Source organism: Boleophthalmus pectinirostris, unplaced genomic scaffold, assembly GCF_026225935.1.
Source record: "Boleophthalmus pectinirostris isolate CB_2022bp ecotype Guang Dong unplaced genomic scaffold, ASM2622593v1 HiC_scaffold_9, whole genome shotgun sequence".
Classification (NCBI taxonomy): domain Eukaryota; kingdom Metazoa; phylum Chordata; class Actinopteri; order Gobiiformes; family Gobiidae; genus Boleophthalmus; species Boleophthalmus pectinirostris.
The window spans coordinates 6,476,298-6,488,192 of record NW_026571541.1 but is presented as its reverse complement, the minus strand read 5'-3'; the positions used below and the strand labels follow the sequence as shown (position 1 = coordinate 6,488,192).

Sequence of the window (11,895 nt, the reverse complement as noted above, 5' to 3'; positions counted from 1 at the left end):
CCAAAGGTTGTGCACCAGCATCTTCTCAGAAGTGACTGGGAATCTCTCAAAGACACATGGGGCCCTCTTTAAGTTCTTGTGTCTGAGGAAGTCTGTATGGCAACTGATCTGCACCTAGGAATATCAAAACAACAGAACTAAATACTAAAACAAGAAACGATAATATGAACACAATACAGCAACAATAATCATGAAAAAAATAAAAAAATAACAATTCTTTGCATGAACTCCTCCCTGCTGTTTAGTCTCTACCTGCCATCTTCCCTGTGCCACAATATTAGTTGGTACGGATATATAAGTCTTCATCCCAGGAGAAAGATACAGGCCGGTACTGAGCCACTCCGCACCACCTACCAAAATGATGAGCTGTTTTGTTTGATTAATTTGTTCGACTGTGCAGAGCAGCGCAATAGGAACGTCTTCTGTAGAACTCTGTGATTGTCCCAATTATCTGGAGGAGCTCGGAGTAGAGCCGCTGCTCCTCCACGTCGAGAGGAGCCAGTTGAGGTGGCTCGGGGCATCTGTTCCGGATGCCTCCTGGACGCCTCCTTCGGGAGGTGTTCCGGGCATGTCCCACCAGAAGGAGGCCCCGGGGAAGATCCAGGACACTTTGGAGGGACTATGTCTCTCGGCTGGCCTGGGAATGCCTCGGGGTCCCCCCGGAGGAGCTGGAGGATGTGTCTGGGGTGAAGGAAGTCTGGGAGTCCCTGCTTAGACTACTGCCCCCGCGACCCGGCCCCGGAAAAATGGATGGATGGATGATTTTAAGGTGAATTATGTAACTTTTCTGTTGGAAGGTCAGCCATCTGCTTGTCTACATGGAGATGTTATGGATGTTATGTTATTTTGCCTGGGATATTTCAGCATGTTAATCTTGTTTATCTCCATGAAGACAAGAAGGCCACAATTTACAGATCTACTCACTGCCCACATTTAGCACGTAAGAATGTTTTTTTTTAGCAATATTAACATGACAAGCAGGTGAAAAGTTACATAGTGCACCTAAAATCTTCAACACAAGTCTATAACAAAAATGATAGAAAAAAGAAAACTTTGTTCAGACATTCTCATATTTGACATATTATTGTTAGAAACAAATATTTTTTTAAATTTTAAACATCTGATGCCACATTCCTCTTTGCTGTTGAAATAGGTTGCTGGTTTCGACATCGATGGCTGCATCATCACCACTAAGTCTGGAAAAGTGTTTCCCACAGCACCAGACGACTGGAGGTGAGTATTGACAGATGATGTTGAAACGTACGTCTGCGCAGGAGATTATGGGTTCAATCAGTGCATGATCTGCAGAGTGTCTGCCACTATCAAAAGACATGTTTGAGTTCATTTTCCCCTCCTTAGTTAATAATTGTAAAAGACCATAATTGCCTTAAAGGTGCTATAATACACAAAATTGACTCTTGTGAGCTTTAAGCCATGTTAGAATGTTGTTACCTCCTCAGAAACATAAATAGAATTGTGTTTTGTTTCATTCAGACATCTTTGAGTAACCCTTTATTATTAGTATGTCTATATCTCCAAAACAGCTGCCTTTTACTTTTAGTTCAATAGACATTGGTAATTCCAGGGCTGAAATGGTCCAAATGTCCATATATGACTACAGAGAAATACTCCATAAACCATAATACTGAAAATACTGAAAATATCACTGACAGAATAACAGTAAACCATTTTAAAATAGACAGTATCATTAAAAGGACTGAGCTGGAACAAATGAACAGCAGAATGAACCAATAATTAGCCATAGAAGTTATTTATTCAATCCTTATTGTATCACAGCAGATTATATTGTTCCAGCTTTCATATATTGAACGATAAGTTGATATAGAAATGATTGTGACAGGCCTTTTGACTCGTAGTGCATGGAACCAGTTGACATGGATAAATGCTTACCGATATGTTACAGGCAAATAAGGAAATCAAGCGTTCTGTAGAATGCCGAGGTAGAATATGCAAATTCTGTGGCGTGCACTCTGATAACCAACAGAAACGAGATAAATAAGCAAGAGGCAAATGCAAACTTATGTAATTAAAACATAACAGTGTATTGTACAAGAAATTATTGAAATGCTTGAAGTGGTACAGTGAGTGTGTGCTTACAGTAGGCCAAATGTGTCTTGTGAAAGATCAACACGTACCACAAAGAACATAAAATATGCAAGATTAAGAATATGAAGTCGAAGTTTTTTCCACAGTGCAAATAACAACCCCACAGCCACACTCCAAGACAGTTAGAGCTGAGTCACTTTACACCTGCAACTGCTCATCTACATGGTGCCTCCATCTGTTACTCACTAGAATTCTAAAGTCCTTACTCAACCGTTTGCTGTCACCACTTGCTTGCATAGTCATGTTAACTTTAATCTGGAACATTCTCATGAGCTTTGAAAACTACGTTCATCAAGACTGCTCTTCTTTCGGAGCACTGAGCAGTTCTCAGTCCATCTCAAATCTGCCCCTTTTTCTTATTCTGTAAAGTATTTTGAATTACGTTGTGTACCTTGTGCTATACAGATAAACTTGCCTTGCCTATTACTGTATGTGTCAGAAGTGGTTGTTAGAAAGACTGGAAAGAACCAATGTTTTAGTTCCACATTTCCATGTGTGCCTAGTTAACTTATCACTCTGTTTTGCAGCTGCTTTTTTGTCGTGCATTATTGATCTGAAAGCCACACATCACACACTCATTGTGCCTTTTTCTTCTGCTACTATTAAAGAACATTCTCAGTTCATCCAGTCTCCTGAGTCTCTGACCGGAATCAACTGGTCTGTACTGGCCCCTCCAATCAGCATTGTTCTTATTAAGCTAATGTAGACATCACAAGTGGTTAAAGGAAAAAGCAGAGGCCTGTATGGTCCAGTCAAAGAAACACTTCCGAAAAGTTTAACATTTTGTTTTGTACAGGGTTTGCATATTAGACAGGTAGCTGTTATGCTAAGCCTGACTACTGTAGATGACATTTAAAACAAACTAGATAGGATATCTTGGTGTTTTATTGTACTTTTCCTATGTATCGTGCTCCTATCTGTATATCTGTGTTTTTGTCGACTTCTAGGTGAAGTACTTTGGTCAACTGAAGTTGTTTTAAATGAGCTATATTAATAAAATTTAACTGAAGTAAATAAAATGATCAGTTTTCTCTGTGTTTCAGGTTTTTGTAGCGAGTGGTCCTGGCATATACAGGAAGCCAGTGGTGGGAATGTGGACCCATTTGTGTGAGAAGGTTGTTTTAACAGCTTATTCTATTATTTTGACTGACAGCACACAGGTTTAACATACTAGTGGTGTGTCTGTTCACAGGCTAATGAAAGCATTCCTGTTGACAAGGCACAGAGTTTCTATGTTGGGGGTAAGACATTTTTGGACTAGTTTTACATATAGTGTTTGTTATTGTTTTAATGAAAAGAAAAGATAAAGTGTATTTATCAGGAACAGTGAATGAAGATTAAAAAAAAAAACACTTTGTCATAATACAGAAGTTAAAATGCAAATCTGAATTTGTAGCTGGTTAGTAAACAACACTATCTATTCTCTCCAGACACCAAACTCTTGCAACGGCAAATGGTACCCTATCATTATAGCTAAAAATGAACAAAATACAGTTTTGCAAAGCACAGTTTTTGTAAGAACTGATAAAACTTATACACATAATTTATTGTATCACTTTCTTCTATAGACGCTGCAGGAAGGCCAGAAAACTGGGCTCCTGGGAAAAAGAAGAAGGATTTCTCCTGTAGCGACAGATGTGTAAGATTATATTTAACATGTTTGCATTTCCATTTACTTTATTATGCAGAATTAACAAAAAACTACACACAAATATGTACTAGAAACGTGTGCACAAACCTCTAACTAATAGATTTTCTTTTCAAGTTTGCCCTCAACATTGGACTACAGTTCCACACTCCTGAGGAGTACTTTCTAGGATGGAAGAGCGCCCCCTACAATCTGCCTGAGTTTGACCCTGTAAGAAATAAGTATTTCAATTTACCATTGATTTAACCATTTTGATCTTATTCATATTTTTTTGATATATTTATATAAAACACTACCTATGAAATATATGATGTTATTATTATACATTTATGTGTAATGTGTAAATATAATGTTTGATTTTTCTTTTGTAAATATTTGATTCTTTTCATTTCTCCAGAGAAAGCTTAACTATAACGCCAGACTGTACGACCCACCATCAGCCTCTCTCATCTCAGACAAAACAGAAGTTATTGTTGCTGTGGGTTACCCTGCATGTAAGTATAATCAAGTTATAAATATGATGGATAGGAAGAAAAGGACAAAGTTCCCTATGTAAGAATCTGGAGATCTTATAGAATGGATTTGTAGATGCTCTGAATTAATTTTGAAATAAGATTTCAATTTCAATTATTTTTTATATGATTTCTTCTACCAAAGTCTGACCTCTGCTCTAAACCTGAACATTGGCTGCAGATCTCTCCATTAAAAACAGACAGGCATATCATTGAAAATTAGACATGACTGAATTGTAACCTTGATTAAAGTTCAGACAATTGCACTGCCTTAAGTGCAAGTTCGGAAAATCCTTTTGTAAGATTTCAAAAGAATAATAATCACATTTTCAATTGCTTTTTTCCCCCTTGTTCACAGCTGGAAAATCAACATTCTTTCACTCTCATGTTATTCCAAAGGGCTACGTGTATGTAAACAGAGTAAGTGATCAGTCTGCTATTAATTTAACCTTTTCAGATTCACAGGTGAGACACTTCAGTTTGTAGCTGTGGTATAAGCGCATTAAAGGTGCTATATTACAGAAAATAGACTCTTGTGAGCTTTAAGTCATGTTATAATGCTGTTACCTGCTCAAAAACAGACCTGGAGTTGTGATTTGTTTCATTCACACATGTTTGAGTAATCCTCTGTTATTAGTCTGTGTACATTTCCAAAGCTCAAAATGTTCTGTTCCACCTTGTGATGTCATGTACTGGTAGTTTTCAAGTTAACAGCTACTATTATCTTTAGTTCAGTAGAGATTGACAGTTCCAGAGCTGAAATGATCCAAATGATTCGAGTGCAGGTGTGTAGAGTTTAAAAACATAGTGGAGCTCTACCTGTATTACCACATGACATAAGGTGGAGTGTTTACTGCTTGAGAGAAGAACTCAGCCTAAATATGCAGGGTTTGTGTGTTAAACTTGTGTGACTGAAACAAAGCACAACGCAGGTATGTTTGTGATGAGGAAACAACTTTACAACATATAGATTTTTAAAAAAGCGTAATATGGGCCCTTTAAACAATTTTGCATTTGGCATAACACAGCTCCTTCTTGTTTAATGTTTACTTGAAACATAGACATGTAATATTCAGTCTATGTTTAGGACACATTGGGGTCGTGGCAGAGTTGTGTTGCAGCCTGTGAGCGTGCGCTGAAAGAAGGACGCAGCGTTGCGGTGGACAACACCAACCCAGACCCAGAGTCACGGAAACGGTAAAACTAAAATACTGATACTTGACATGACACTGGTGGTGTTCTACATTTATCTCTATTGGCGGAATGTTCAGCCGTTACCTTGGTGACACAATGCACACATTAGCAAACACAGACAAAAAAGTTTTTAAGATACTCTGAAAATTCAAGAAAAAATACAAAATGGGCGTTCATGGTCCTGTTTACGGGTTTAATTTTTAACCAAAAAGGTGAGAGTGACTAACTGAAAAACTGCTGGCTATTGCTAGAGACTTGTTGAAGTGCACAAGTCATATATTCACCTGTTCGAGTTCCAACTAAGTCAGCTCTTTCCTATAAGATTAAAATAAAGATCAGATGAATCTAGAATAGAGCATCTTTCTCTTTGAGATTAACCTAGTCTTTGCACTGTCCTTGTTTGGTTAAATAAATAAATAAAATAAAATACTTAGAAGCTCTAAGAGCACATTACTATTATAAATCCAGCCATTCTATATTGATTAAATAAACAGTATTAATAGAAGCTCTAGAACATCACAATTTTGAAATTTGAATTTATAAATTTGACAATAAATTCAGGAAAGAATTTCAGTAATAGACATGACAACCAAAGACAACATGCTCTTCACATCTCCTGTTCTGCAACTTCACACTCTTGCACAGATAAAGGCTTCTCTTACTGTGCATAGTCCTCTAACTGTTTATGTGCATGTCAAATACTGTGTTAAAGCCACAGTATGTAACTTTTTAGTAAACAATTCAGTTTTATTGTTGATGTTATTGTATTACACTGAAAAACATGTATTCTTACCACTGTTGGGCAAGTTACTTTGAAACTGTAATGCGTTATTTATTACCTGTTACTGTCATTTCAAAGTTATTCGTTACATTACAATATTACTGCATTTAAAATGTAAGGCATTACATTACTATTGCATTACTTTAAGTTACTCTCACCAAAATAACTTTTGCGCTGTATAATGGACTGAACCAGGACTAAAACCAGGTCTAAACCAGGACTAAACCAGAAGTGAACTAGGACTAAACTAGAACTGAACTAGGACTAAAACAGGACTCACTGTAGGGACGGGCTCGAAGGTGACCGCAGGAGAAAGGAGCGGCTCTGCTCCGCACCTCACGGAGGTAAGAGCGGCTGTTGCCCGATCGCTCTTTATGGTCACCGTGCTCCGCGGGCTCGCGGCCCTGATTTCAGCAACTATTTGCAGGTACCCGAGCCGGTGCAAGAGTCTGTTACAGCGCGTAACTTCTACCTTCCTTCAGCGTGTCCAGAAGTCCAACTTTTTGTGTGATGGTTTGCATCTTCCTCTGCCTTTTGGGTGCGAGCGCAGGAGCCTTTGTCGGTGCAGAACGTTTCGTCGACGTTGTGGGTTTCGTCGGGGAGAAAACTTGCAACCGTACAGCACTTCAGAATCACACTGCTAGAGACTGAACATGTATTTAAATTTGGCAGTGAACACATTCTGTACTGTACAGGAGACAGGAGTCCCTTGGCCAGTCAGGACGCAGCGGGAGGAATGCAATACGCATTCATACAATGTAAAAAAAAAAAAAAGGGCATGCAAAATTGCACAAAAAAATAAAAAATCTGCGAAACAGCGAGACCGCGAAAAGTGAACTGCGATAGAGGGAGGGACGAGTGTAAACCAGGTCTAAACCAGAACTGACAGGGTCAGTCTGGAGCTGGCCAAACACAACAACAGGGTAAGACTGTGTTGCCCTTATGTATGTGTGTGTGTGCGTGTGCGTGTCCGTGTGCGTCCGTGTGTGTGCACTCCTTATTCAGGTTTGGAATACCTTTTTGTTTTTACAGTTTCGAGAAATGGCACCATCAGAAAACAAACATCTCAAGGTCAACGATATGGTTTTCTACAGTTACAAGTAAGATTATTTTAAGATGCATTTGAAATTAAAGCTGCATTGTGTGACATTCTGGCAGAGGCACTCCACCTGCATGATTCTATGGAAACAGAAAGTTTGATAGATTTTTCTTAATAGAATGTGTGGCCTGATCTTAGATCCAACTATTACAAGACTCAGCAGAATTACAGATCACAGTGCTACCCTTATTTACAATATTTACTAACAATGTGGACAATAATATTATTGGTCTAATGATCTGTGACATAACAGATCACTTACCAGTATTCTCACTTCATGGTGAAAGAGTTAAAAAGAACCACAATGTTGACAATTATGTATAGAAACAATGAATCCTTAATGATCAGGACTGGAGTTCAGTGTACTTGGAGAATGACGTTGACAGAGCCTATAATCATTTTTTAGATAAAATATTTCTGACACTATACAATAAACACTGTCCTGTTCAACAATGTAGAACCAAAAAAAGAAACCCAAATTGTCCTTGGTTAATGAAGGGGCTACCAAAATAATCTTTACAGACTATTTATAAAATTGAAAACAAAGGATTCAGAGAGGAGGTACAAATTATTTAACAATAAACCCACAGATATTATAAGAACCAGTATATTATAATAAATAACTTGAAAGTAATAAAAAGTCTGTAAAAAAAAATGAGATACATTGAATAATTAAAGAAGGCTCTAAAAAGAACTCATACCTTTAATTATTTTGTTGATGAGGATGGTGTGAAAGATGACAGGCCCAGTATTGTTAACCATGTTTATGATTTATGATTAAACAAGCTCCATGATACAAGATGAAACACATAACAAACATAGTTGTGTTTTGTTTCATTCACACAAACCCTGCATATTTAGAATTCTTCTCTCAGAAGGAAAAACACTCTGTTACAGGAAGTGCTCCATTATGTTTCTAAACTCCATACACCTTCACTAGAATCATCTGGATAATTACAGCCCTGGAAAGAGTCAATTTTGAGTAACACAGAACCTTTAATCAACTAATTAAATTAATTCAATGACTGAAACAAGACAATTGCCACTGCATTTTTTTTTTTTTAGTCTTTACAAACATGAACAGTTTACAGTTTATATGTTTCCCACTGGATTTGTCCATCTTGTCATAATGTTTTTGAAGTTTTCATTTTCTAATTGGTGAAAGAGTCTGTCAGTCCTCTCCCTGGAGAAAGGTCAGGCAGGTACTGTTGGCTTGGCTTCAAACTATACATAATCTTTAATGATGTTTTTTTGTATCTTCAACAGGAAACACTTTGTGGCTCCTACGCTTTCAGAGGGATTTTCTGAGATACTTCAAATCCACTTTGTGCCTAATTTCAAAGACAGCCAATCAGAAGCCCTGTTCAGGCATTTCTCCGAAGGGTAAATGGATAGAAAATAAATGATGTTTTCAACACAAGAGGCTAGAGATAGAAAGAGTCAACAAAATAAATGTAAGTTCATGTATTCAACAATAATCAACACTAAGAAAGAAAGCACTGCTGTCAGACCTTTATTTCTTAGCTGTTGCTTTTCATGTGTCAAATGTATTACAGTTTAGCATGAAAAATGATCATAGCCATCGGAATAATAGGCCTGTTATTGGCAATTTGAAAAGAATAAAAAGCTATTTTTTGTCATCTTTTTATCTTTTGCATTAAGGCTCTTTTAAAGTGTTGTGCTGATAAAAGGTTCACTAAGGGCACTCCAATATGGGAAAAAACTGGACAAAAAAAATAAGAATTTACCACTGTCTCTGTAGTAAATCTTTATATAAGGTTTATATGTGTCATGTGTGGTTTACTCCTGAAAGTGGCTCCTTTTGCATTTTTCTCATACAACTATATTATGAAAAACTAGTAAAGATAAAGTGAAGATTTTGCATGAAATTTACAGGTAATGTGCATGATAAACTATATTTTCTTTGTATGTTCCATGTAATGTTGTATTCTTTAATTATATGTTGCAGAAAAAGCAACCAGAGTTCAAAGGGGGATTTGAACCCAGGTCGACCATGTGAAAGACCAGTGATTTACCAATTGAGCAAACCAGCTGCTGACTCCAGAGGGAACAATAGCACATATTGGAGACAATTACAAGTACTTTGGTATTTGTAATTGATATGACGTCTTGTCAGTTGAGCATGCATGCATGCCGAAGTAGTGACAGCATGAGCCGTTTGTGGTTGCGAGTTCTTTTGTATGACAGTGTCACTGATGCACTTTCACACTGGTATTGCATAAGCAGCAGTATAAATGACCCTTATGACAGATGGACAGCAGTCTGCCTGAAAAGTTGAAGAATATACAGTAAGTAAAAAACTTTTTCTAGCTTTATTTTAAGGTTATTAATGAGGTTACTTCCTTGTTGGCATTTTACTCAAATTCAATTCAAAGGGGAACAGAGGCATCTACTTCTATGGGTCAGCTTGGGTCTGCCCGAAGCTGCTGTGATCAAGGGCACCTCCAATACACAATACATGGGAAAGGTGGATAAAGTGTCTTGCCCAAGGACACTACAGCAGTTTATAGCACATCTTTTGTAATAGTTGAGACGAACTGAAGATGAAGATCACAATTTAGTTCCTGTCAGCCTTTACTTTGCATTTCATTTGCACATCCAGTAAATACAATTTTACCGGAATAAACAGAAAACAGCTATAGGAAACACAAATGGACCCAGATGTCAGAACATTTCTCTGCTAGTGGAAAAAAAAGTTTTAAATGGAGCGGTAGCAGCTGAGACCTGAAACCAGCAGGTGTGATGAAGCCAGCTTTAAAAAATATCATTTATTTTATTATTGCTTTATATTTTTTTTGACTACCCCTCTGGCAGTGAAAGAAAAATCAACAGTCATCACTGAAATAACTTCAAACTTATAAAAGAATGAAAATCAAACATTGCTTTTCACCTGTGGTTCAACAGAATCTTTAGAAAATACAAAATAATGAAACTGGCCTGGACAAAAATTATGGTACCCTTAACTTAATATTTTGTTACACAATGTTTTGAGGCAAACTCTGCAAACAAATGATTTCTGTGACTGTCAGTGAGACTTCTGCACTGGTCAACAGGTATTCTGACCCACTTCTCGTGTTGTCTCAGGTTTGAAGGGTGCCTTCTCTAGACAACATGTTTCAGGTCATTTCACAGATGTTCAGTAGGATTGAGATCTGGGCTCACAGAAGAACACCCCAGAACAGTCCAATGTTCTGTTCTTAGCCATTCTTGGGTGTTTTAGCTGTGTGTTTTGGGTCATTGTCCTGTTGGAAGACCCATGACCTAAGACTGAGACTGAGCTTTCTGACACTAGGCAACACATTTTGTTCCAAAACACCTTGATATTTTTGAGATTTTGTTGTACCTTGCACAGATTCAAGACACCCTGTGCCAGATGCAGCAAAACAGCCCCAGAACATAACCATCTCCTCCATGCTTCACAGTAGGGACAGCGTTCTTTTCTTGGTCTGCTTCATTTTTGCGTCTGTGAACATAGAGCTGATGTGTCTTGCCAAAGAGCTCCAGTTTTGTCTCATCTGTCCGAAGGACATTCTCCCAGAAGCTTAGTGACTTGTCAATATGCATTGTGACAAATTCCAGTCTCACTTTTTTATAATTTGCTCTCAACAGTGGTGTCCTCACATGAAGTCCACATTGGCTCAAACAGTGATGGATGGTGTGATCTGACACTTTGCTCTTCAAGTTCATATTTAATTTGTTTGGAGGTTGTTCTGGGCTCTTTGGTTACCATTCGTATGATCCATCTCTTCAATTTGTCATCAATCGCGTCCATGGCTTCAGTCCTGTGGCCCTTAAACTTCTGAAGAACATGTTTAACTGTATCTTTTAACTTTTATCTTTAACCTGCTTGTCTATCATTTTCTTTCTAGTCTCCTGACACAGTTCTCTTCTTCTCTTTCTCTGGACTATATTCAGTGTTTTCTCCATCATGTCTCCAAACAGCACAATGACATGACCCCCTTTAAACAGACAGACTGACTGAGGACAAGTTTGAAGACACTTGTGATGCAGATTAGAGGACACGCCGAAGTTTAACATGTCCCTGTTGTCCAGTTACTTAAAATCTTTTCAAGGGGTACCATCATTTTTGTCCAGGCCAGTTTCATTAGTTTGTTTTTTTAAATATTTCTGTTGAACAACAATTCAAAAGCAGTGTCTGATTTTCATTGGTTATTTTTCAGGAAATGTTTTATTTATTATTGCTTTTCTTAGTTTCAGTTTATTTCATTGACCATTGTTGATTTTTCTTTCATTACCAGAGGGGTACCAACAATTTTGTCCACGTCTGTATAAGGCTTCATAAGGCTTCATAAGGCTTGATGCAATTTACAGAAACTTAAGAGTGTATTTGAGATTGCATAATTAGGCTGAACGTCTGGTTGATTTAGGCTTTTTTGGATTTTGTTCTGCACTTGTCCTATGTCCATGAATCATTCATAAATGCAGGCGACAGAGCAGAACCCTCCTCATATCTGTCTTTAACATGTATATATGTCCACATGGAGAGATAAAC

At 37.6% G+C, this 11,895-nt stretch overlaps 1 protein-coding gene across 1 annotated transcript; it reads left to right on the top strand.

Annotated features, from left to right (window-relative positions):
- Window positions 1-1,172: 1,172 nt before the first annotated feature.
- On the top strand, window positions 1,173-8,866 carry LOC129407255 (bifunctional polynucleotide phosphatase/kinase-like). Its single transcript, XM_055147852.1, has 11 exons — window positions 1,173-1,233; window positions 3,154-3,242; window positions 3,320-3,368; window positions 3,696-3,766; window positions 3,893-3,985; window positions 4,173-4,269; window positions 4,646-4,707; window positions 5,375-5,484; window positions 7,158-7,185; window positions 7,295-7,362; window positions 8,628-8,866. The coding sequence occupies exons 1-11, from the start codon at window positions 1,173-1,175 to the stop codon at window positions 8,746-8,748; spliced, it is 849 nt and encodes a 282-aa protein (XP_055003827.1). The 3' UTR covers window positions 8,749-8,866.
- Window positions 8,867-11,895: the final 3,029 nt, after the last annotated feature.

Excerpts from the sequence above, each read along its gene's own strand:
- LOC129407255 (XM_055147852.1), top strand. The coding sequence starts at position 1,173 with ATGGCTGCATCATCACCACTAAGTCTGGAAAAGTGTTTCCCACAGCAC. Across the intron at positions 3,243-3,319 it reads GGACCCATTTGTGTGAGAAG|GCTAATGAAAGCATTCCTGT; the intron begins GTTGTTTTAACA and ends GTCTGTTCACAG. Across the intron at positions 3,369-3,695 it reads ACAGAGTTTCTATGTTGGGG|ACGCTGCAGGAAGGCCAGAA; the intron begins GTAAGACATTTT and ends TTTCTTCTATAG.